The sequence below is a fragment of the Dermacentor andersoni genome, chromosome 6, assembly GCF_023375885.2.
Source record: "Dermacentor andersoni chromosome 6, qqDerAnde1_hic_scaffold, whole genome shotgun sequence".
Taxonomy (NCBI): domain Eukaryota; kingdom Metazoa; phylum Arthropoda; class Arachnida; order Ixodida; family Ixodidae; genus Dermacentor; species Dermacentor andersoni.
Window position 1 is genome coordinate 102,608,978 of NC_092819.1, and position 24,045 is coordinate 102,633,022.

The following is a 24,045-nucleotide window of genomic DNA, read 5'->3' on the forward strand; positions in this document are numbered from 1 at the left end:
GTTCTAAAGCTGTTGTTAAACAAGCTCAATTAACGTGGTACTGAACTCAGTACTGAACAGTGTAAAAAGCACGTGCAAGGCTTATAAAACTTTCAGTAGAACTCTGAACCCATGGCAGGCTTCCAGCTCAAAATGACAGTCGCATGGGAATTTAAAGAACGGTAGACTGAGTGCTGTCTTTCAACTTACTTTATTTTTTTTTAAATGCACACATTTGTGTGCGGCACATCTGTGCATGTTTGTGATAAAGTTAGCCGAAAGACAGCGAGTGCTCCATGTTTTTTCATACTTGCATATTTGTGTAATTCTGTGCTGAAGCCTTCCACAGATTTGCAATTCCGACTCACCCAAATCAGTGTCTTTTTAACCAACTTCGAATGACTGCTTTTGTGATGTTACTAACTGTCAATACCATAATGAGCACAAAAACTAGCCGGCACCTCTATGAGGTGCCAAAATATATATATATATATATATATATATATATATATATATATATATATATATATATATATATATATATATATTTCTTTTTTTTTTTAAGTACGAGCTTATTTTTGACTGCGCATAATTTTCATTCCCCTCAAACCACATCAGGGTCTCTTCAAGGAATGTCCAGTGGAATAAAGAGCATGAATTAATCCTTACCTGTTAGCACACAGATTAGAATAAATATGCCAGCAGTGCACAAACCAAAAATTAAAGACTGACACAACTTTACACAGAGCTTAAAGCAAGAATGAAGCAGCCCTACTTTCATTGCTTGTTCCACTGGAAATTCCTGCCAAGTATATAAGCTGTCTTATAAACAAATGTCACATACATTAAGAACCACAATTATGCAGCACAGCTTCGCGACAAAGCTGTTTCCGAGAAAGCTTGAGTGTGTTTAATAGAGCTTGTGAGAAACCATAAAAAGCCAGTGCAATCAAACAGCAGGCACCTTCCACACACCACAGCAAGCCAGCTTCTTCACGCGGCGCAAGTGTAATAGAGCAGCTCTGCTTATCTCCTCACAACGGGAAGATGTCCTCGAGCTGACATATACACCAGCGAAATGACGAAAGGCTTTACGCAAGAACGGAAAATTTTCAGAACTATGTGCAAAGTGGTGGAGCTACTAGTGGATAAAAGGAATGGTAAGCTTTTGTGTCTAAAACTTTACCAAAAATCTAATATCACAGACTCATTTTTTATTGTTATGGATTAATTAGTCCCTTTCATGCAAGAAAAGTTTCCAAAAGAAACCCAGGGCTGGGAATAGCACATAACAGCTATTGCTGTAATACAAACAGCAGAGTCCAAGACAGCCCATCCCTGCACAAAAATATGATGCAAGCTATACAATAAGCTAGAATTTCATCCCACTTAGCAGCACAAATGCCAGTTTTCTTTCACACAGTGTACGGCACATCGGTAATAACGTACACACTCCACAGAATATTTATTGATATGAAATGCCAACGCAACATTTCAGGAATGCTGAGTCATTGCTCATATGTTGTGGACAGCCGCACTGTATGGGGAAGCCAGCTTGCAGGTTGTGAAAGATGCACAACACACAGCAGCGACGGCATGCAGAAAAACATTCAATGCACACTTCTGCATATGAAGTGTTTCAGCAACAACTTTAGGCAATTCTTAAACACACCGGAGTAGAAAAAGAGTTGCTTGGTTTTTCTACACACAATTCACATTGGTAGATACCAGAGGTCATATGATAATCACTCGATCACTCTTTAAATATCTTATGCTTATTGATTGACTTTTGAAGAAATTGATTTATAGAATACAGTGCAGTTATGAAATAGCAACTAGTCAGTGCTTAGACATGCCCACATAATAGGAGACAAGAGACTAGCAAAAGTTTTGAAAAATCCATAATGCCAGACTTGAGGAGAAAAGTGCTGGCATTCTGCTTAATAATTTGCGAAGAAATGCTGCTTCCACGTTGTTGGATAAAATTATGCAAGACACCAACTTATTTCATAGCAAACATTGGGGACCAATATCTGGAAACTACTACAGTCGAACCCACTTATAACGATACCGGTTTTAACAATATATCGGTTATAACGATGAAAAGCTGCTGCACCGTCAACTTTTGTATGTTTTCTATGGAGAAATAACCCGCTTACTACAATGTCCCCCTGCCGCATTATCGGTTATAACGATGAAGTCTTGCTGCTGGATGCCTGTGCCGATAGGTAATGGAATGCGAAATCCCTTAACAGAAAAAAAAAAATGTTATATGCAAGCCGCTGCACAATCGCCCCCCACCCCAACTGCCACCGCGTGCTTTTCTCCATGAGAGACGCACCAGCCTTCTCTGCCGTCACCCTTTCCACCCCTCCAAACATAAATGGACTGTGCCCATATCTCTGCACTGCGCCACCCTCCGAAACACAAATGGATTGCCCAAACTGCGCCGACAATGCTGCCGGGGCTGCTCCCAGATTGATCGCTGGGTCCTCGTTCTGCGCAATTATGCTGATTAAGTCACTCGTGCTTGTCTTTGTTCATTGCATCAAAGTCGTTCCTGGCCACCTAGCTTATCAGCCTCGTTTGACTCGCCGCCAAAATGGAACATGGCTGATCCGCCCACTGATCATCGGCAATGCACGACGTTGCCGGTGAAAAGAAAGCACACTGCTACAGATTTGGAAACGAAGTGTTTCTAACCGATGAGGCGATCGTCGTGAACGTGCTTGCATCGGATAGCGACAGTGATGGCCACGACAGCAGTGCTGATGCGGTAGGGCAGGCTGCCTCAACATTCTCTTCGTGGGACGTCCCGCAGGTGATTCTGTCCCCTCATGGGCTTGTTTTCGTGAGGGACCTTCCGCTTCACTACGTGGAGCACCTGGATGCCCTGGAGAAGGATGTCGGCGAGCTTTGTGTAAATCAAGCAAGGCTGACGGACATGCGGTTTTCTCGTGCAAGCCAGTGGGAAGTACGTGGCGAGATGCTTGTGGCGATCTCGTCCCAGCATTTCTTCTGGATTTCTCAAGCTGAGATGCTGCCGTGGCAACTTTCTCGCATTTCTCGAAAGGCACCTTTTGGGGCCACCAAAGCGATGGCTCGGTGGAGCTCGTATGTCACTTGCCGCCCGTGACCCCTGTTTGCAGTTGTTACAGCAGTGCCATTCTTCAATGCCGACAGCCGCGGCTTGTTAACAATACGAAATTGAAGCACGCAAGAAGCACAGTTAAACAATTAAGCAAGTCAACACAATCAGAAGTCGGATGGAGGAATGTGGCAGGGAGGAGAATTGGCCTCCCCGCCATTATAGTTTCCTCGGAACAGCTGTGTGATCCCCCATTTTGATTTCTTTTTTTCATGCAATCCAGTTATAACAATTTTCGGTTATAACAATGGAATTGTCGTGGCACTTGAATATTGTTATAAGTGGGTTCAACTGTAGTAGGATTCCTACTAGGTATACATGCCTCAAATACTGACTAGTATCAATTCTGTCATCGGACTGTACATCACGAATCTTTGTTAAAAGTTAATGTAATTTAGTTAAATAGTGAGCTTATCATGATCCCCACATAATTTCTGATGTCCACAGCTGCTATAAATCTTGACCAGCAAAAATAATGTCTCAAATTTTAGTGTCTAATCATTGCGGACAGCCATTGCTGGGACACTTCGAATACAGATTGTCCTATCGTTTGAGCCAGGTTAAAGGATAAGTTGATGTATGCTGCAGGGGCCAAATTTAGGCAGTATTGTTAACGGCTGTCACATGCAAATTGAATTAAGGATTGATAATGGGCCAGACAGTTAGTGCTAATCAAATTCCAAGCATCAGGCATACATGATAGGTTTCAATTAGAAAGTTGTAAGGCACCAAAAAAAAAGACCACTGATATCAGCATTTTTGAAACGGCACCTAGCTACAGAAATCTGGCTTCAAACCCTGACCATGGTTTACTCAGTGGTTAGGACAGCTAGTGTCCACTACTCAACTAGTTAACAATAGTATTCTACATAGCATCACTTAAATACATGCATAATAAAATGCCTTTCTCTTTCTTCTTTTATAATGGCTCAAGCTATGCAGGGGAAAACAACAACGTAGTTTTTTCATGTAGAACTTAACACATGAGGATACTGGACACTCAAGATCTTAACGCAGTTTCAGAGCTCGAGGAACCAAGCATGACTTATAAAATTGGGCTCGCAAAAAAAAAGAATGCTTTGATAAGAAGCCAGGTTCTAAAGTGAGCACTATATTAAGTTAAATTTGCAAAAACTAGCCAGATAAGCCACAGTGGAAGATTGGTACTTTCAGTTAAAAGCACATGACTGCATTATAACACGAAGAAGTGATTGTGACCACTTCAACTTAACAGAGACACATTACCGCAAAACAAGGCAGTTAAATTTTCAAGTGAACAAAAGTAATGCGCCAAAGACCTGACCTGGTCGGCACTAGGAGAACGGCATTGTTCTTGTTCACCAGAGTTGTTGTCACAAGAAGGCAGTATTGCATTCCGTTTGGGTGATCGAGCAATTCTTTGGTAGGGGTCAGACGAACCTGTGAACAATGCAGACACACCCCTGAGAAAGCAGCCTTACTGCACAGCTCTCAACAGCCGTCAAAAGTAGTTCCCTAGGAAAGCAGAGGCTCTGGTGGCATCGCAGCAAGGGATGTTACAGTTCTCACCCAATGCATATTCAGCAGTATTATTTCCCTAATTAATGGCTCTGAGAAAACACTTGAAGTGTTCCATACCACAGCAGAAAGACACCTCGGTGTGGACAGATGCAAATTTTTTGGCAAGCACACAAGACCCACTTTAATTTTTTAGGTATTACAGGAGAGAAAAAAAGAGTAATCTACCAATAAGGGTTGCTTGATTTTGCTTCAGTCTTTCCATAATATGTTACTTCAGACATGACCTCTGTCGTGTTCTTCCGCTTATTTCTATATCAGTCATACTTATTTACTAACTATACACCATCAATGCATAGGCCACTAGTGCTGCATTTACAGAATCATTGTTCAAGTACACTTTCTGTCTCCGTAAAGTGCATTACAGGAACACCACGAGCACAAAGAAAGCACTGGCTGAAGCATCTATTGCCACCAACATAAAGGTGATTGTTTTCAGGTGATGGTCAGTATCGTCATTGTCTTATCACTCTCGTCACATCCATTGTATTCATGAAGACAATGGTGATGAACATACTATATCTACACAAATACTAGATGAGGAGGGGTACTACAGGCGGCTCTGGCAACTTAAAAAATAATATTATGGTTATAATGTGAACTAGCGACCATAATTTGCGACAGTATCTCTGGGTTTCAAAGAAGGCAATTTATCACAGTGTCATGCATGATCCACTACAATGATACGCATTTGTGCAGGACTGTTCTCACATACACAAGAGCATGCGCAGGCCTGCATCACAGTAGTGGATCGCCCATTACGTTATACATTCTAAAAGGACTACAATCATCACACTGGGGACCTGATGCAGGCACAATGGCCCAGGTGCACTAACGAAGATGTGGCCGTGTAGACATGCACACCAGTAGTGGTGGCACTGAAGATTAATTTGGACCTGCAATCTCCAGATAAGGTTTCATTAAACTGGGACCACAGTACGGCTACTTTGTGTCCTCACCCATTTCTCTTTCATAGCATTTAGTTGTGCACTCCGTTCCTCAATGACTCGAGTTCGATCCTCCTTATGTGCCTCTGTGTTCTAAAGAGAATCCAGAGAAGTTGGCTTTTCCAAACAGCTTAGTTGCCTAGTGGTTGAGTTAAATTGGGAGTTAGTTAAAAAAAAACCTTGTGCTATATGCAAAACATAGCTTCAAATATAATGCAAGGTGCTTTCTCAGGGTGGTAATTAGAGAGAAAGAAAAAAGAGAGAGAACTCGCATTATGTTCGCGCGAATATGGTACTTGCCGAGTGCTTTAGTGCAAAAATGATGAAAACTCAAACACATGGCATGTTCTTGTACAGCACAAACCAAGAGAGGACAAGAACTGCCGCAGTAAACTACTCACCATACAAATCGGGGGTACCAAGGTTTAACACACAGGTTTTCGTACAAAGGTCCACAACAACCAAGCCACACTCATTGCCATAGGCTAGTCTGCAAGACAAAAAAGAAACAAGCACACAGATGGTTAGACACAAGAAAGCAAAAATATAATGACACTGACTTCAGCATCTATGATGCTCTTTTGTAGCACAAAACAGGACAGTTATGATGTGAAATAGGTTGTACTAGACACAAATTGCAGCTGTTGTTTACTATGAAAAGTTTGGTAACCCAGACATGGTAAAACCACCCACAGAAAACCCAAGCACAGTTAACCAATGCACTGTAAAGCCACACACAGTAAACCCGTCCACAGTAAAACCATACATGGTAAAAATCCACACATTGTAAACCCACACATTGTAACACATTTGGATGTTAGCATGGATCAAACAGCAAATGTGAGTAATGGATACTCTAGTTAACTAAAGATAATTGATACTCAAGTTGAGAATTAAAAAATAGCCAGGAGGGTCCTGAAATTCATAGAGAAGGTAGCTGGTGACCTATTAGTGATTGAATGTTGGTCAAGGGAAGGAAAGTGCAGTCAATGACAGCAGAGGACTAGATGGAGCACTGAGATAAGAAAATTTGCACGCATAGGGTGGAACCAGTGATGCAGGACTGGTAAACTGGAGATCACTGTATGGTACCTTCATCCCACAAGACTTCAATGGGTTGATGACAATAATGATACTAACAAGACAATGTGACAAGTTCTACATTGTTCTACAAGCTCTGAGCTTATTATTTTCGTTGAGTCACATGCTCTTTAGTCACTTGTCACTATTTTTCAGGCAGCGTTATAGCAAGACTCCACCGTGCAAGCAGGCAGGAGTAATGTACATCAGTGAAACGCACAGATTGTACGTAGAGTTGATGCTGAGAGAAGTGATGTGTCCAGGTGTCTCCCCCCGCACCCATGGGAGCATGCACACCAAGGATGGCTGGAAGCCTGTGCCCCACTTCTGTGGGCCTGACTTGACGTTCAATGAGGTGTAGTTCTCCGAAGCAGCCTGCACAAGAGAGCCGGCAAAGAGCCATTAATCCTGCTCAACTGTGAATTGCAACACGCATCTGCAAGAATGTCACCTTTGCGGTATTAATGTTTTTAATCTTATGGTCCCCATCACATCTTCATACTTGCAAACCTGTGAACATTAAACTTCATAAAGACTTAGAAAAAAAAGAAGACAACAAAGGTGAGAGGGCAATATAGCATGCATTCCTTCCTAAAGAGACATTTAAGGAAAATATTATTAAGTCAAGTTAGATGGACAGATTATTCATCTAGAAGTCTAGTATAGTTTTCTCTGTGCCAATAAATCACTCTGTTGCATAGAAAATTGCCGCCGAAGGTCCCGTTGCTGCTCCTTTATTTGACCCGCCCACACCAAAACGGACGAGTTGAGTAGCGTAATCTCCATGTGACCTCCGTTTATGCCACCCTTCTGTCAATCAGGCAGTGCTGATGTCACAGTAGAGGTACCATAAGCAACAAAAGTTGGCCAATTTAATAGGTAGTATATTCATTGTTGGGAAGTTACAAGCAGCGCAAAAAGAAACACATACAGAAGGGCAAGAACAGACAAGACCGTGTTTTTTCCGCGTTTTCTTGTGCTGCTTGTAACTCCCCAACCATGGGATACCATAGTTTACAACAGGTGGTGTCACTTCGCCACTTAGAACTTTCATTCTTTAACTTACAAAAATCGTGGAATTACGAATTCATCATTAAAGTACTCTAATCTTTCAATATAGATTGACTTAATATTTTTTTCCTCTAGTGTCCCTTTAAATATTACCCCGGGAACATACCTTATGCAGGATACATACACATTTTATTAATAATAACTTACCTCTACATAAACCACAAAAGCAGCAACAAACTAGAAAAAGCAAATGCTGAAGAGCAATACATGGACCACACCCATAACACTCTCACGTTAAAAGGGTGTTGTTTAGATTCAGGGCTCTGACGCATTATTGCATTTCTACAAAAGCTTCAAGAGGCTAGGCCAGCATGTGCGCATGAATGAATGCTGAGTGTGGGCTTCAAGTAGCATGAAAAGTGCATGTGACAGGAAATTGGAAGTGGATTTTATTACTGCAAGGACTTTAACAAGGCTGGAAGTTGGGCAAGTTGGTTTACATTCATGGTAAAAACCAGTGCTCATGCGTGTTTTTCTTCTGTCCCTCCATGTTCTATTTGCACTGCTTTTCACCATGACTGCAAGGACTTGTTGGCTTGTACACTAACTCACTTGTAGAGTGCACTTATTTAGGCTCTTTATCAGCTGTACATGCCATTACTGGCACATGCCTTCAGTACTGGGTCTAAATCTGTCCACGAAAAGGTTTTGCTCGTTGGTCTTCATCTGTGCCCTTGGAAGTCTGAGAAAGGCAGTACTTGCTTAGAGCAAGCTTATTCAGAAAAGTTCCCGAAGCAGGTGAAATCAGCAAAAGCATATTTGGAAAAGTCACGTTGATCTAAAATTATTCTGAAGTCCCCCACTACAGCGTGCCTCATAATCAGATTGTGGTTTTGGCACGTAAAATGCCATAAATAATAATAATAATAATAAGCGTTAAGGGCCCCATGTCACAGAAAATCCGGTGTCGGCAAAGTTGTCTGTGAGTGAAAATTTCCGTATATACTTAGGTATATGTATGTGCCACGCCTTACCATATGACGTGCGGTATATGCGTGTTATATCGCCACAGCATTTTATCCCTGAAGTTGCTCATACCTTGTCTTACATTCCTGGCAAAGTTATTTCACAGGGTTTTGAGAATGACAGCTCACAAACGAATGTCATGAAACCAAACATAGACAGCGCATGCCTTTTATGTTAAATCTTCTCAGACTTACATAATGAAAGTACGAAACAATAACAGAAACCTGAAAATTATGTAATTTTTTAGGCACAGCTGTGCCCTACCTCTGGGATCGGCTCATGCAAGAGGCCTTATTTCTACCCAAAAGCTTGCCTTCACGCATAGCGTCCGCCACCAGTGTTCCCCAGTAAACATTACGGTTACATAAGCTGCAGTTGCCTGGAAGCGTGAGAAGCAGTCAGGGATCTTTGACTGCTATTGCGTTCCACTCGAACGAAGCTTTAACATCCTTAAGTTCTCTCTCTCTCTCTTCTGAAACAGAGACAACCCTGTGGTGCCGGTGAGACAGCAAAGGACAAGTATGAAAGGGCTGGGTAAAAGTGAAAGGTGACCAGGACATTGCAGTATTATGTGGCATAAAGGCAAATGCACAAGAGCATGCTTATTGAAGTGCAGTAGACCATGTGCACATGATGATGACAGCTTATACATCTATTCCTACTGACACTTTAACCCTTTCAGGGTCGATTTTTTTCACCATATGCAACCACCCAGGGTCGATTATTATTATTTTATTTTTTTGCAGACTTAAATCCTTCAGAGCGACCTATTTCGAAAAAAGTTTACTATATGTTTCTAGGGTGTTGTAAAGTGAGAAAAAAATATTTTGCCTTGGTATATGTACTGTTTATTCATGAGTAACAACAATAAAAAAAAGAAATAAACTTATAAGAATTAAAAATCTGATGCATTGTAATACATATAGTTCAAGGCTTAGAAAATATGCACACGAGAATATTTCGCAAGTCTAAAATATTCCTGCTCTTACACAAATATTTACATTCATAGCATAGCATAGCAAGTGAGGAAGAGAAAGAAGTGCCCAGAGCTCACTGGTGCTCTGGCCCTCTCGCAGTTATGCATTTTTTTACGTTCTTGCCATTTTCGTGAGAGTCATTTCATCAAGGATGAGCAAGATGTTCCCACGACCACATAAACAAGGTCAGTCATCTACTTCATCGCTCATTTTTGGACGACGTGCCTTTGGAAGCTCGGACCAGCTCAATTCCTGGGAAAGCTCAACCCCAGAAGCCATGGACTCTGACAGCGAGTATACCATAGTCATGGGCCGCCGTATGAAGAAGATGCGCTGTATGTCGACTGAGGCGTCTTCATCGCATCAGAGTGAGCAAGAATCCTTCATGGTTTCTTACGTGCCGCTCTCGACGTCACACAGCATGAACTCCCTCAGCAGGCAGTTTCTAACCGAATAGTATTTTGAAAGTGTGGCCCCTGGGCAAATTAACGAGATCAGGATCAATGCTCACAAGAACATCCTGACAATAGATGTGAAAAATTCCGCAATACTTGAGGAGTTAAAGACCATTCCACAGTTAAGCGCAATCCCCGTCCGCTCCTTTATTACTTACGGGAAGGAGACAACAACTGGAGTGATTTCCGACGTGGAGCTTGAAATCAAGCATGCGGACCTCAAGAGTCTTTTGAGGTCATCGGTGCGCATTCTTGAGATTCACCGCTTGGGACACTCCCGATGTATCAATTTAACGTTTGCTTCTTCAACATTACCAGCATCTGTCAAAGTGGGCTACGTTATACACCGAGTACGACCATTCGTTCCAAGGCCTATTCAGTGCCGGAAATGTCACAAGATAGGACACGTGAGCGCTGTTTGTAGAAGCGAAGCCACCTGCTCGTGTTGCGGCGGAGAGCATGACACCACCGACTGTGAGGCATCCTCATTTAAATGTCCCAACTGTACTGGCCCTCACGAAGCGACTTCGAAGGAATGCCCGAAGATGAAACAGGAGGTTCGTATTCTTCGAAAAATGGCAAGAGACCAATCTTCACGTAAAGAGGCTGCTCAATCTGTTCGCCAGAGTGACTAACGCTCGCGACAGAAGCATCACACAACCATTTCAGGAGAACTACCTAGCGTGGCACAGGTACCACGACCACCTCTGTTTGTGCGTGCATCGAGGACGGTAACGGCGTCTACTGATAATTCAAGGTCAACGAGAGCATGTGGCAAACATTCACCTCCACCGGCTGATACAGACACGGAATGGCCTTTGCTGCCCTCTAGGCCCATGACCATACCAGCGGGCACTAGCAGTCCTTTGCGCCATGAAGCCAAGAATTATATGGCCAATGAAACCGGTGACACTACGGGCAGGCAAGGAGATGAACACAACGAGAAGGAGAGTGTAAAAAAAATGCTGAAGCACCTAGAAGAATCAATGCGCATGATTATCGGTGGTCTCTTGACTCCGGCCGCTAAAAGTGCCCTACAAGTGCTCGCCGTGCTAGAGCCACTTATCGCAGCTTTTTATATGCTATAAAGATATTGTTTGGCACTTGTGCTGTTCACGCAGGGGAGGCCCACACCTGCTTCGTCCTAGCGCCTCTATTTTTAAGTTCACTCAAATTGTTGACTACAGACTTGATGCGAAACCCGATTGTGGCTTCATGGATGACATTTGTGAATGTTTATCATCAGACTGTTGAACTTGCTTTCACCTTTGCACATCCCTCTTGCTATGTCATCATCATCCCTCATCACATCTTTATATTCCCATTCCCCCTCCCCCTGTGCAGAGTAGCAGGCTAGAGCACCTTGGCTCAGGCCGACCTCTCTGCCTTCTCTCAATTAAATTATCTCTCTCTATATAGCATAATCAAGCTGCGTAGCTGGGCACACTCAAGAAAACTGTGTCGTTGTGTGCCCGTCAAAAAAGCGAAACGTGTGACAAACTTCCACTAATCTTCATCTTATCACCAACCAGAGGTAATTAGTTTTTGCGAGTCTCCAAAAAAGGAAAAGCATGCATGGCGGCATCCTTCGCATGTGCGCACCCCTGTGAGCAATAAACGAGCGAGTAACAGGCAGTCACCCTTTGAGTGATTAGTAACGAGATAGCCATCACTTTTGCAAGTGCAAGAAGCTGAAACCGCCAGCGGAACAAAACCCAAACTAACCGTTGCCCACCCGCGCGCACACCAATGCACGAGCGGTAATATATAGACACGCTGGAGCAAACAAGCCACGCAACAAAAACCAAAAGAGGGAGGCGCGAGAACAAAATTCCCTGTATTCCCGCATAGTGGTAACACATGTCAGCAAAGAAAAAGTTGGAAAATTGGTGAGAAAATTGGCGCCGTAAATATGCGGCATCGACCATCTTGGACTTGTTCGCGGCACTGTATATTTACGTCATTGACTCTGAAAGGGTTAACGAACTATGCATGTTATGACGCAGACATCGAAACTGGAAACCCAGGCACAATGAACATTTCCAGCCACGGCGTTTCTGTGTGCCTCGTCCCCTGAGCATTGGTGTCTGCTAGATCATGAAAATTTAGTGCTGCCGGTCAACTGCAAGAGTCGGACGCACGCAACTAAGCTAAATTAAGAAGTATGGTTGTATGGGCCAGTTGGTTAGATACAGCAATGGCAGTCTTAGAGCTGGAAGACATGGACAAGAGCATTTATTTCTAGATAAACACCATATTTATAGGCCCGCACACCGAAAAGGCCCAATCACCGCACATGAAAACCCGCTGCTTCCAGGAACGCAAATTCACTTGCAGTCAGAGCAACTGAAGGGGAACTGATACGGTTATCAGTGGCCCTCGCTATCAAAGCAGCTTCAACAACTTCTCGCGTAACTTTTACATTTCTATACAAAACAGAGCACCTCTTAAACAAGGGTTTACACCCACAATCACCGCAATGCATAGACACATGACGATCCCAGTATCAGTTCAATTTTCGGTTATGTTCTCTTAACCTATCATTCAGGCAATTCCCAGACAGCCCAACGTAAACCATCCCGCGCAATAATGGAAGGTGATATTGCCGCTAGATGTCACGCGCCAGCGCTGAGGAAGAAGTGACTGGAACGCGCGCTCGACAAGAGGTGGGCGCTGAAGAAGAAGAAGCGGAGGCTGAGGACGCCGGCTTGAGTTTTGTGTACGCCATCTTGTACAACTGTCTGTCCCATACGAAAACTGCCTTATCGCGTATCGGCGAAAGAGCGCAACGTGATTAATGCACAAGTGAAAGAAATGCTTGACGATGACGTCATACAACCATCCCAAAGCCCTTGGTCGTCGCCGGTGGTTCTTGTCAAAAAGAAACACGGAACGCTTCGGTTCTGTGTTGACTATAGAAAGTTGAATAATGTCACAAGAAAAGACGTTTATCCGCTTCTGCGGATCGATGATTCGTTAGATCGGCTGCGGTGAACCAGGTATTTTTCATCCATAGATTTGAAGAGTGGATATTGGCAAATCAAAGTTGACGAACGAGATCGCGAAAAAATGGCCTTTGTTACCCCGGATGGACTGTACGAATTTGAAGTACTTCCATTTGACCTTGCTCTGCACCGGCCACATTCCAGAGAATGATGGACACTGTTCTGACGGGTCTGAAGTGGCACAGTTGTTTAGTATACTTAGATGACGTCATCGTGTTTGCGGTGACCTTCGAAGAACATCTGAAGCGTTTAGAGGCGGTACTTCAGGCGCTCCGCTCCGCTAATCTCACACTAAAGCCAGAAAAGTGTCACTTCGGTTACGAAGAGTTGAAGTTTCTTGGGCATGCCGTGAACGCTGACGGTGTCCAGCCTGACCCAGACAAAACATCTGCTGTTGCTGCTTTTTCGACTCCTCATGACAAGAAAGCAGTATGCCGCTTTCTCGGTCAGTGTGCCTACTATCGTCGCTTCATCGCTAATTTCTCCCGGATCGCCGAACCACTCATACGCCTCACGCGAGAAGACACACCCTTCGTTTGGACGGATGAGCAGGACGCAGCTTTCACCGAGTTACGGCAGTGCCTGCAGGAATCACCCGTTCTCGCTCACTTTGACGAGGACGCTGACACCGAGGTGCATACCAATGCAAGTAACATCGGTCTTGGCGCTGTTCTCATTCAACACCAGGAAGGCGTCGAGCGAGTGATCGCTTACGCCAGTCGCACCCTCTCACGTGCCGAAATCAGCTACTCCACTTCCGAGAAAGAATGTCTAGCGGTTATGTGGGCCATCATGAAATTTTGGCCTTATCTCTACAGTCGCCCTTCCAAGGCGGTGACAGACCACCATTCCTTGTGTTGGTTAGCCAACTTACGAGACCCGTCCGGGCGACTTGCTCAATGGAGTCTCTATCTGCAGGAGTTCGATGTTACCATCGTCTACCAATCGGGCCGCAAACACGAAGATGCGGACACGTTGTCGCGCGCTCCCGTCAAAACTTGCGATAAGGACATGGACGAAGACGGCGCATTCCTTGGGGCCCTCACCGCATCTGACCTGACCACACAGCAGCGTGAGGACGCCGAAATACGCCCTCTCATCGATCACCTAGAAGGCAAGAATGTTACAATCACACAACACATTTCTCGCAGTTTCTCGACATTCTGCCTCCGAAAGGGTGTCCTCTACAAGAAAAACTCGAGTGCCAGCGACAAAGAGTATCTATTGGTCGTACTTGCCACCCTCCGTGATGACATTCTCCTAGCCTACCATGATGAGCCCACGCCTGGACACTTGGGATTTTCACGTACACTTGCAAGAATACGCCATACATACTATTGGCCCAGACTTTCTACCACGGTGAAGCGTTACGTGCAAAGCTGCCGTGAGTGTCAGCGCAGGAAATCACAGTCTTTGAAGCCCGGGGGGTTACTCCAACCCATCGCACCACCTAGCGCGCCATTTGATCAAATCAGCATGGATCTTCTGGGACCCTTTCCCTTGTCAGCCAGCGGAAACAAGTGGATTATAGTCGCCACATACTATCTAACACGCTACGCTGAGACGAAAGCTGTACAACGTGCCACGGCCTACGAAGTTGCCCAGTTCTTTATCGATCAGATAGTCCTAAGACATGGTGCCCCATCACATGTCATCACCGACAGAGGAACTGCCTTTACCACCCAAGTGATAGAGGACATATTCGAGCTGAGCTGCAGGCAGCACCGCAAGGCCACTGCCTATCATCCGCAGACCAACGGACTGACGGAACGGCTAGACAAAACCATTGCTGACATGCTGTCTATGTATGTAGACGTCCAGCATAAAACATGGGATCAAGTCCTGCCGTATGTTACATTCGCGTACAACACCGCCATTCAGGAAACAACACGATTCACACCGTTCCGTCTTGCCTACGGGCGCGAGGTCCAGACCATGCTAGACGCAATGCTCCCGCACGATACCGACGCATCACTTACTTCCGATGCCGAGCAACTTACTTAACACGCAGAGGAAGCTCGTCAACTCGCACGCATACACATCACGACGCGGCAGAGTACAGACGCACGACGCTACAACCTTCGACATCGGCAAGTCGAGTACCAGCCAGGTGACCAAGTCTGGGTGTGGACTCCAATCCGTCGGAAGGGGTTGTCTGAGAAGCTGCTTAGTAGATACTTTTGAGCCTACAAAGTGATAGGCTGCGTTAGTGAAGTGAACTATCAGGTCATTCCCGACGGTGCCGCGGCGCCTCGGCGTCGACAGCACCACTCAGAGATAGTGCATGTTATTCGCCTCAAACCGTATTTCGCGCGTTAAAGCGACGCCAACCCGATCTCATACGATTTCCACACTTACTCTTTCCTTTAGTAAGCATCGTAGTTTAGTAAGCATCGGGTCGATGCTTTTCTTTTGGCGGGGGGATAATGCCGCTAGGTGTCACGCGCCAGCGCTGAGAAAGAAGTGACTGGAACGTGCGCTTGACATGAGGTGGGTGCTGAAGAAGAAGAAGCGGAGGCTGAGGAAGCCGGCTTGAGTTTTGTGTACGCCATCTTGTACAACTGTCTGTCTTGCCGACGCCGGGTAGATCTTCAATTGTCTTTTCGTGACAATATACCACATTCTTTGCACATGGCACAAGAAGGGGCCGATGATTCTTTTTACAACCTCTGCGTTTTTTTGGCCAAGAGATCTGTGGCACTGCATAACCTGAGCAATTTCTGCAGAGCAGAAAATACGCCTACTTTAACCTTTCACCCCAGTTTCTTTAGTGCGTGTGATATGTTATGCAAATACGGCACAACCACTTTTTTCATGCAGTCACGACTACTCATGTTTGTGCCGTTCTCTTTCTTTAACTAAGCTGCATTAACTTAACTACTTTAACTAAGCTAAATGTTTGGTGAACTGGTTTGCATTCATCACTGGAAAGCAGCACTGCAGACAACACAGGGACAGCCCTTGAAATACTGCCCCATCACTAAATGTTTCTTTCTTTTTTTTTTCCTGCATTATCTATAGCATTGCTTTTCAGTTACGACTACAAGGCCCTAAGAGGCAAGGAGAGAAAGAGAGAGATAGAGAGAATGTGGGCAAGAAATTCATACTGTGTACCCAGTTTAGGCTTCCTTTCACCAGTGCCTAATGCACCACCACTCCTCTCTCTCGCTTTTTCTTTCTTACAACACCATGTGCACAGAAATGTGACTGTGGGTGGCTCTTGCCTTTCTACAACCCTCTTCCAAGGCACTGGGGCAGGAACCCTGCTGCGAAGATTGACGTTGATACTCGCACTCAGGGGAACAGTCACCGTCGTCATCAACCTCATAGAGAATCGGTGTCTCGAGAACCTGCACAGAAATGCTACATGCAATGAGCTCTGTTGAGATAAACAACCTGCTTATGTTCACTCTTAAAGAAAGATTCCTGTAACGTCATAGCCATAGCACGTAAGAGAACAGAATCAACAATCTGTTCACAGCTTGAAAAGGATAAACACTACAACTACTTAGCCTTTATCATGTCCACACCAAGAAAAATTGAATAGTAATAAGGCAACATTTCTGTCGAGGTTACTGCGGCAAATGTGACACTAACGTAAACGTTTATGGATGGCTGTGAAACCTTCAGTAACTAAACTGTGTGGACAGCAAATAGTGGCCACTGTCCTTTAACTTCTTTCACCATTTAGCTGATTTACATCTGCCTTGTGCACCATGTCCAGGCATGGCAAGGGCTGTACTGCAGTAGTTAATACAGAAAGTCAGGTTAGCTGGAAATGTGTATTATTAGAAGTTTCCAGCACAAGAGTAAGGAAGGCTGTAGAAAGCAATTATGTTGTTTTCTATCCTTTCACCGTCCTTCCTCTTTTCCACTAAGCACTGGAAATTTTTAATAATGTTGCTGTATCGCATTTTGTCTTAAACTTCAGAAGAAAGTGAAGCACCCTTGGCAAATAGGCCACTAGCCTCACATAAGGTGTGAGCGATGAGGAGAGGAAGGGTATCAGTGCACAGACAGAATGCAGACACGATCAGCACCTAGGCAGTGCGGCAAGGACAGCTGCTCACTGTGGAAGCATTCATGCACACACATTTAGAAAAGTAACAAACATGGTAAAAGAAAGGAGCTGCAAAAAATACTGCACACTCACATCCACTTCCACAGAGGCTTCCTGCTTCCTGAACACAAACACAATGACGTAGAAGCTGGAGCCAGCCACAGCCAGCAGACGACTGTCTGCACAGAAGGCCACTTTCTCCACGGCAAAGGGGTCTTCATCCTGCACCTCCTGACTGCCACGGTTTTTGGGCTTCTCAAACACCTTGGAGGTCTTGAGCCGGTACAACACCTGAAGCGTCACTGTAGGCACAACAACAGCAATTGAATGTGGTTTTAACAGTGGGCTGAATACTCCAAATATAGAATGTTCTGAAGTATAGGTACACTAAAGGAAAGCACAAAGCATGGAAATACACAACATAGCTTGATCAGAAAATAATAGTTCTACTGAACCCATTTCTATGTATGGCATGGATACAGTTGACACTTCATAATTAACAAAAACCTGGGAGGACTATGGAGAGCTAGTAAAATGGAGGCGGTCAAGCATAATGGTCTATTAGGAGCTCTAACATTACTAGCAGTATCTCTTGTCACCAAAAAGCCCTATACTTGTCTTCACATGCTTGCACATGAGGAGTAAACGGAAGAAAATTAAGCTGAATGAACAGTTTCTACCTGAAGATGCATCCCACACCTTTAGGGAGCCATCAGCATGCCTGGAAAAGAAAAGTTACAAAGATAAATGCACTATTTAAAAAAATAATACAGAACAATGAATAAAGACCAATTTTCATTTCACATGCTCTGAATATATAAATACCCTGTCACTCCTGAACTAACATGTCCTTCATGTACTAACAATCAGCTGTGCTCTGACTTCAGGTCAGCTGCACTGCTTTTACTTTAAGAGATACCGAGAGATATCTCGTACCTTTGGCGTACACATAGCAAAAGTTTCAGTGAGTCAAAAGTTGAAGCCTACCCAGTGATGATCACTTCTGGATAGCTGACTGTTGATGTGCCCCACTCACCCCCACTGATTGGCCACTCCTGTGGGAACAAGATGAAAGGAGGTCAAAAGTCATAAAGCTCAAGTACAGGCATCTAATACTAGACAATCCTGCTTTGATTACATAGAACTCAAGGACCACAGCTAACAGCTGGGGCTGTGCAACTGCTTTTCTAAAGGCCTTATTATGGTTACAAGAGGCGAGCGCAGGTTTTTGCACACATGCACCGAGTGCAACTTCTGTTGCAGATTCAAAATTGCTTCAGCTCTATTTTGCTGGTGCGCACGGCTCGCAATACAACCAAATGTATCCAATACTATTGAAGCACATCAGCTCTGAAAGTGATCTCAAGCAAAGAAGTAGCTTAACAAATGTTTTTCAGTCACGGCTAGCCAAGTTCCCCCTAAGAGGCCACCAGTGCATAGTAATAAGCACATTTGGCATGCTTTCACACATTAGGAAGACAGCACAGCACCGATATTTTTCACAAGCACTTTAAATTCTTCTACATAATGTTCCTTGTTCCTTATTTCTTACTGAACACATTGCTAATACATAACTAGTTTTTGCAGGGACCCAGATGTACTCACTTAGTTTGCATTAGTATATCACGCATCATTGTCAGTAATGTCCATCAGCATAATCATAGCCAATGCATGTAGCTGTACTAAAGACAAATAAGTGGAGGCTATTTAGCCAATGCGATGTGCGCACCTTTTCTGAGAACCCTCCCCTCTTGTTGGCCTTGCTGCCCACTGAGTAAAAAGCAGGGATGAGGTCTGTTGGACAGTCAGCCAAGTAGGTACAAAAGGTGACAGGAGATTCATGCAGGTCCATCGAATAAGGGTTCTGGAAACACGGGTAGCTGCAACCAGCAACACAGGATGTTGTCACCAAATGCGCTCACTAGTGACTAAAGATGGAGTCACGTGACGGACAGTATTCCTATTTACTCTGTATGTCGTGCACTAAGTGGCTCAATGACACCTAATTATACACTGTATAAGGGCATCGCAGACTAGTTGCTTGTGTTGAGACTAATGGTACATTCGAGTGGTCACTTTCAAGTGTTCCAGAGTGCTCTGGCGGCATGCTTTACAATCGGCTGGTAGAAATTGATCACTTGGAACACGTTCACCTGTTTCATTCAGAGTACTCAGAGGCACTTTCCATCTTCAAGGTGAGAGTGTGACCTCGATCTGACAAACTTCTGGTCATGTGGCTCCTTTGATTGCTCTAGAAAGAGCTTAATATTCAGCTCAGGCAAGCTTTCATTGGTTCGGTTCCTATCTCAAGAAGGCTCCGTACCACGGCAAACCAAGTCGGAGCACGGTAGAGACCAGTCGAATGTACCACGAGTGTAGATTATGCAATAATGACGTTTAAGGTTTGACAGAAACCTGTCTGGTCTGTACGAAACATTGTGAAAGGTAGAATAAGCCCAGAGTTCTATACCAACCAATGTGAACAGTGAACCAAAGTGACCTATGAACAAGGGAGCCAAAACATTCTTTTCTATTAAATCTATACTTTGGTCGCCGTAGTACCTCAGGTTTTTTCTACCCTCCACAAATCAAGTAATACCTAGTCCAGGTAAAGAATTGGCAATGCCATTGATTGTATGAATCCATTTATATGGTCACATCTGCAAATTGGCGTTGACAAAATGCATTCCCTTAATTTTGTCAAGAGGGGACCAGTGCTGTCCCTCAATTGATATGATCTACGGCCTTAAATAATGTTCTCAGCAATTACCAATTCCACATTAACAAGTAGTACTCTCAGTGTCTGCTCAAAGGCATTCAAGTAGAGGAGCATTTCTAAAGCAACTCCTTATCGAATTAAACGCCGAAAAACATGATTGACGCACAATGTGTACTTCAGTCAAAGCGCAGCACTGCTCTTCACTCAGCAGAATTATAAAAGACGTCAGAATCAGGGTTGCTCGAGTTGGCATACATTTGTGAATTAAGGGCATAAATGCAGCCAGTCTAATCCGATTGCAGTTTCAGATAGTGACAGTTCAAAATTCTGGATGTAAAGTAGCCCTAATGATAAACGCAATGTGCAAAACCTCAAACGATCCACTTCCAGTGCCTTTGCATTAAAGTTGGAAACATTTCAACAGACAACAGGTGTTTTGTCACTTTATCCAACTGACACATTTACGCGTATTAAGAGGCAAATTCAGCATAGTTCATCCAATAACAGCAACCTAGCATTCCAGTGGCACCGAAATACAAAAAGAAAAAAGATGCCTGTGAAACATACCCTTGGCTTGTGAGATCAACCACCACTAGATCATTCTGTAGAAGAACAACAACAGCGTAGGGTTCATGGAAATCTGTAAGCAAACAAGATCTGTAGTTCAAGTCTGGCCAACAATTAGCTGAGCTGACTCACTATATGCTCGCCTTGACAAAAGTTTCGACTAGTTATACAGCCCTCAACCTAGGCAACGCTCTGCAGTATATGACCAACTGTCAAGATAAATTACAGTGCACACACATTGCAGAACGTACCACTTTGGAATGGGTTTTCGCAGAGGGTAACAAAATCAACTATGTTGTGCTCCATTTCCAAAACTGTTGTGGTTTTTCCATGAATAACGGTCAAGGCTGGTGTCTGGCCACTCTTGTCGAAGGGGAGGCCTCCCGAAAAGATAACAAAAGAGTCCCTGGAGAGTAAAAAATATAAATTAACACAACTAAAACACACATAAGAGGTGATTCGCAGCCAACACACAGCAGAAACTAATTTCAACTTTCAGTTCGAACATACTATGCCGCAACGCATTACAAAACCAATGTAAAAAATTACCAAAACTGGTAATTTTTTAGGACAATTTCTAGGTCTGCCAACAGGTAACCAGCGCTGACTGTTACCATGCAAGCAGCACTAACACGCAGCCTAGCAAACAACTGAAGATGACCTCCCAGACAGTACTACTGACATCCGCTATCATGCTGCACTCAGAAACACAATATTAACCACCTATAATGTTGTTTAACGATTGCTAACACAATGGTCATTGGTTAAATGTCTCATTTTTAACTTGGCATAATAAATTTTTTTTGTACAATGACATGCTTTATAATAACTAAAGAGTGTTTCTGTTATTGCATTCAGCCTTTGTACAATGTCCGTTTCTTTGTTGTTGTTAGCTTGTTTTCATGTGCTCCATATTTTTACAATATTAATGTACCATTCCCACTCACGTATTACTCCGAATAGGAGCCAGTGGGAATATACAACTAAATCAATGAAAATAAATAAGTAAAGAAAAGGTGCAGGAAGGGGCATTTCCTGCCATAGACACCACAACTGCCTCACTTGAGCCGGACACCTTAACTATTCCAAGGCAGAAAAGGAGCCATGAGTACATCGACAACAGTCATTGCATGTCGTGTTGCCTCCTTTAAATGCTGGTCATAAATTATGGTAAGAAGCCATGAGTGGTTCACATTTCCAAGTGACCAAGTTTATCAGCGACTGAGATTCAATGACCTGACAAGAACCAGCATATCCGGCAAGGCATTGCCAATGACTTAAAGAGATAAGCATTGCATTAATGTTCCACGACAACATCTGTTATTACTTCTCTGGAGCTGCTGTTGTTCAACTTCTGAACAGGACACAAATATACATCTGTCTTGTATGACTAGGCACGAAAAAGCTCAAATGTGACAGTGTTTGTATTCTGCCATTCAAAACACCAGTGAAACAGCTGTGCGTAGCTTTTTGTTTAAAGTTTTGTTTCAATCGAATATGCCCAACATAACTACAGTCACAACACTAGCTTAAATCCAGCTTTGGTTCACTATTCCCTAAGCAAGTCAAAACTACTGCAACAAGAAATTTGTTGGCTATCTCACTTCCTGTAAGCATTCATATTTTTTTTTGTCACATTACATAGTCATCAAGTACGTCAACAAATGCCTGTTGCTGTATTGCTGCATATCATTGGATATTACGGTATGTGGAAGTTATTATAAAGATGGTTGAAAAATGCACTCTTTCAAGTAATCAAGTGCCTTCAGGGTTAACAATATCCTTCTCCTACATATATAAACTGCGCAGTAATGAGCTTCTGTTGTTCATTTCTTACAAACACAAAATATGTGCATACTTGCCACTCTGAATAGTACACTATGAATACTTGATCAGGAGAATTTCTTGAACTGCTTGGTACTTTCCAAGTACATAGTGCACAAAATAGCAGTTTACTTTGCTCCATGCTCAGAGCTGAGATTTGTTACAAGCTACATACCAGCATGCGTACAACAGTAGCATTGGTGCCATCTGCTGAAAATTGCCAATGCTATTGGTCAGGGTGCAAGCATGTGCTGCAAGAAGTACACAACTGTCTTCGGGCAGCTTCAAACCATATCTGTATATAGGAGTGTCTGAGGAAGTTTTCAAAAGCACCAAATCCAATCCATGACGTACCTGAGCGATCATGCTCATAAAAGAATTGTGCCAGTAGTTGTGTGATTGGTTCTTGGAAGCAGCTATCATCAGACAGTGCCGACAGTTGTGTCGACCATGCACTCCCACGTAGCTACTATTAACAGCTTTGAGCTCTGTACCTGATAATTTTCAGAGTTTAGACATGCAGTCCACATTCAAAGATGCAATAAAGCTCAACGGAATTTTAGAAATCTCTCATCTGCTGACACGGCACACATCATGGCACTCAACAAAGTCCAACATTACAGAATGCAAAATGTAAAGGGCCTCAGCTAGGCGGGACACACATCTTTTCCTGGGCAAATGGCAGCATGCAAATCATTTCTGTTACGGTACTTGCATGTCGTGCTTTTCTGTTCAGAAAGGAAAGAAGAAAACAGTTATTGTACTTCGGTCAGCTACACAGACCCAATGACAAGGGTGTTACAAGTGATAACAACTTCGATATTGAATATAACAAAGAAAGAGGTGAGAAAAAAAACAAAGAAAGCAAAGTAAAAAGGAAAACTTGCAGATACATACGCCCCCCTCACTGTTTTCCATTCCGCCTTGTAAATGGGCTTGCATGGATCAGGCTTGCCTTCTTTAGAATTCCGCACTGGAACAAATGAACATAAAAGAATGAGTGAAAGTGACTGCGCATGCAGCTATGGACATGCATAGCAATGGAGCAAAAGATAGAAAATAATGTAGATTGTCCAAAAGACCTCATTTTTCTCTCTTCACAGGGCATACCAAACTACACACATTGAGCTACAACATTTTCTGGCTGCGAACATGAAGCTACGAACACAAAGCAAGTGTGTGGTGCTGCTGTTGGAAATAGCCCTAAAATTTAGCCCACCTTTACAATGTAGGAAATAATAACACATTTCAATAACTACCAGTACCAGCAAGTATGCCCTACACCAGATGATGAATCCAGATATCGTTTTTGCTACTGAATCGTGGCTAGATGACTCAATAAGAGACAGTGAAGTGTTTCCTTCAACATATCAAGTCTTTAGAAAAGGCAGGAATTCTAGGGGCGGCGGAGCATTTATCTTAGCTAAGGAATTCTTGCAGTGTACCGCAACAGATGTGGAAACCAGCGATCATGAATCAGCTTGGTGCAGGCTCCTCACTCCTGATAAAGGAACGATAGCGTTGGGTGTAGTTTATCACCCATCCAGCGCACGACCACAAGTTATCCCATCACTGGATGATACACTGGCCTCGCTTCCCGATAATCGAATTGTGCTAGCAGGTGACTTCAATTTTCCAAACTTAAACTGGGATAAGAGCATGCGTACAGACGAAACCTGTTCAGCATTTT

General features: G+C 43.6%; 1 protein-coding gene across 6 annotated transcripts in view; it reads right to left on the bottom strand.

Annotated features, from left to right (window-relative positions):
• Positions 1 to 24,045, bottom strand: part of Tomosyn (syntaxin-binding protein tomosyn) — a 65,883-nt gene that overhangs the window by 22,623 nt on the left and 19,215 nt on the right. For all 6 annotated transcript variants that reach the window (XM_050171433.3, XM_050171435.3, XM_050171434.3 and 3 more), the window contains exons 9-19: positions 23,253 to 23,328; positions 20,783 to 20,937; positions 20,532 to 20,604; positions 18,975 to 19,125; positions 18,233 to 18,300; positions 17,926 to 17,966; positions 17,339 to 17,547; positions 16,410 to 16,535; positions 6,932 to 7,086; positions 6,033 to 6,121; positions 4,431 to 4,546 (exon numbers count right to left, since the gene is read on the bottom strand). In XM_050171433.3, the coding sequence (XP_050027390.1) occupies positions 4,431 to 4,546; positions 6,033 to 6,121; positions 6,932 to 7,086; positions 16,410 to 16,535; positions 17,339 to 17,547; positions 17,926 to 17,966; positions 18,233 to 18,300; positions 18,975 to 19,125; positions 20,532 to 20,604; positions 20,783 to 20,937; positions 23,253 to 23,328 (1,259 nt within the window). The remainder of the gene's footprint in view (positions 1 to 4,430; positions 4,547 to 6,032; positions 6,122 to 6,931; positions 7,087 to 16,409; positions 16,536 to 17,338; positions 17,548 to 17,925; positions 17,967 to 18,232; positions 18,301 to 18,974; positions 19,126 to 20,531; positions 20,605 to 20,782; positions 20,938 to 23,252; positions 23,329 to 24,045) is intronic.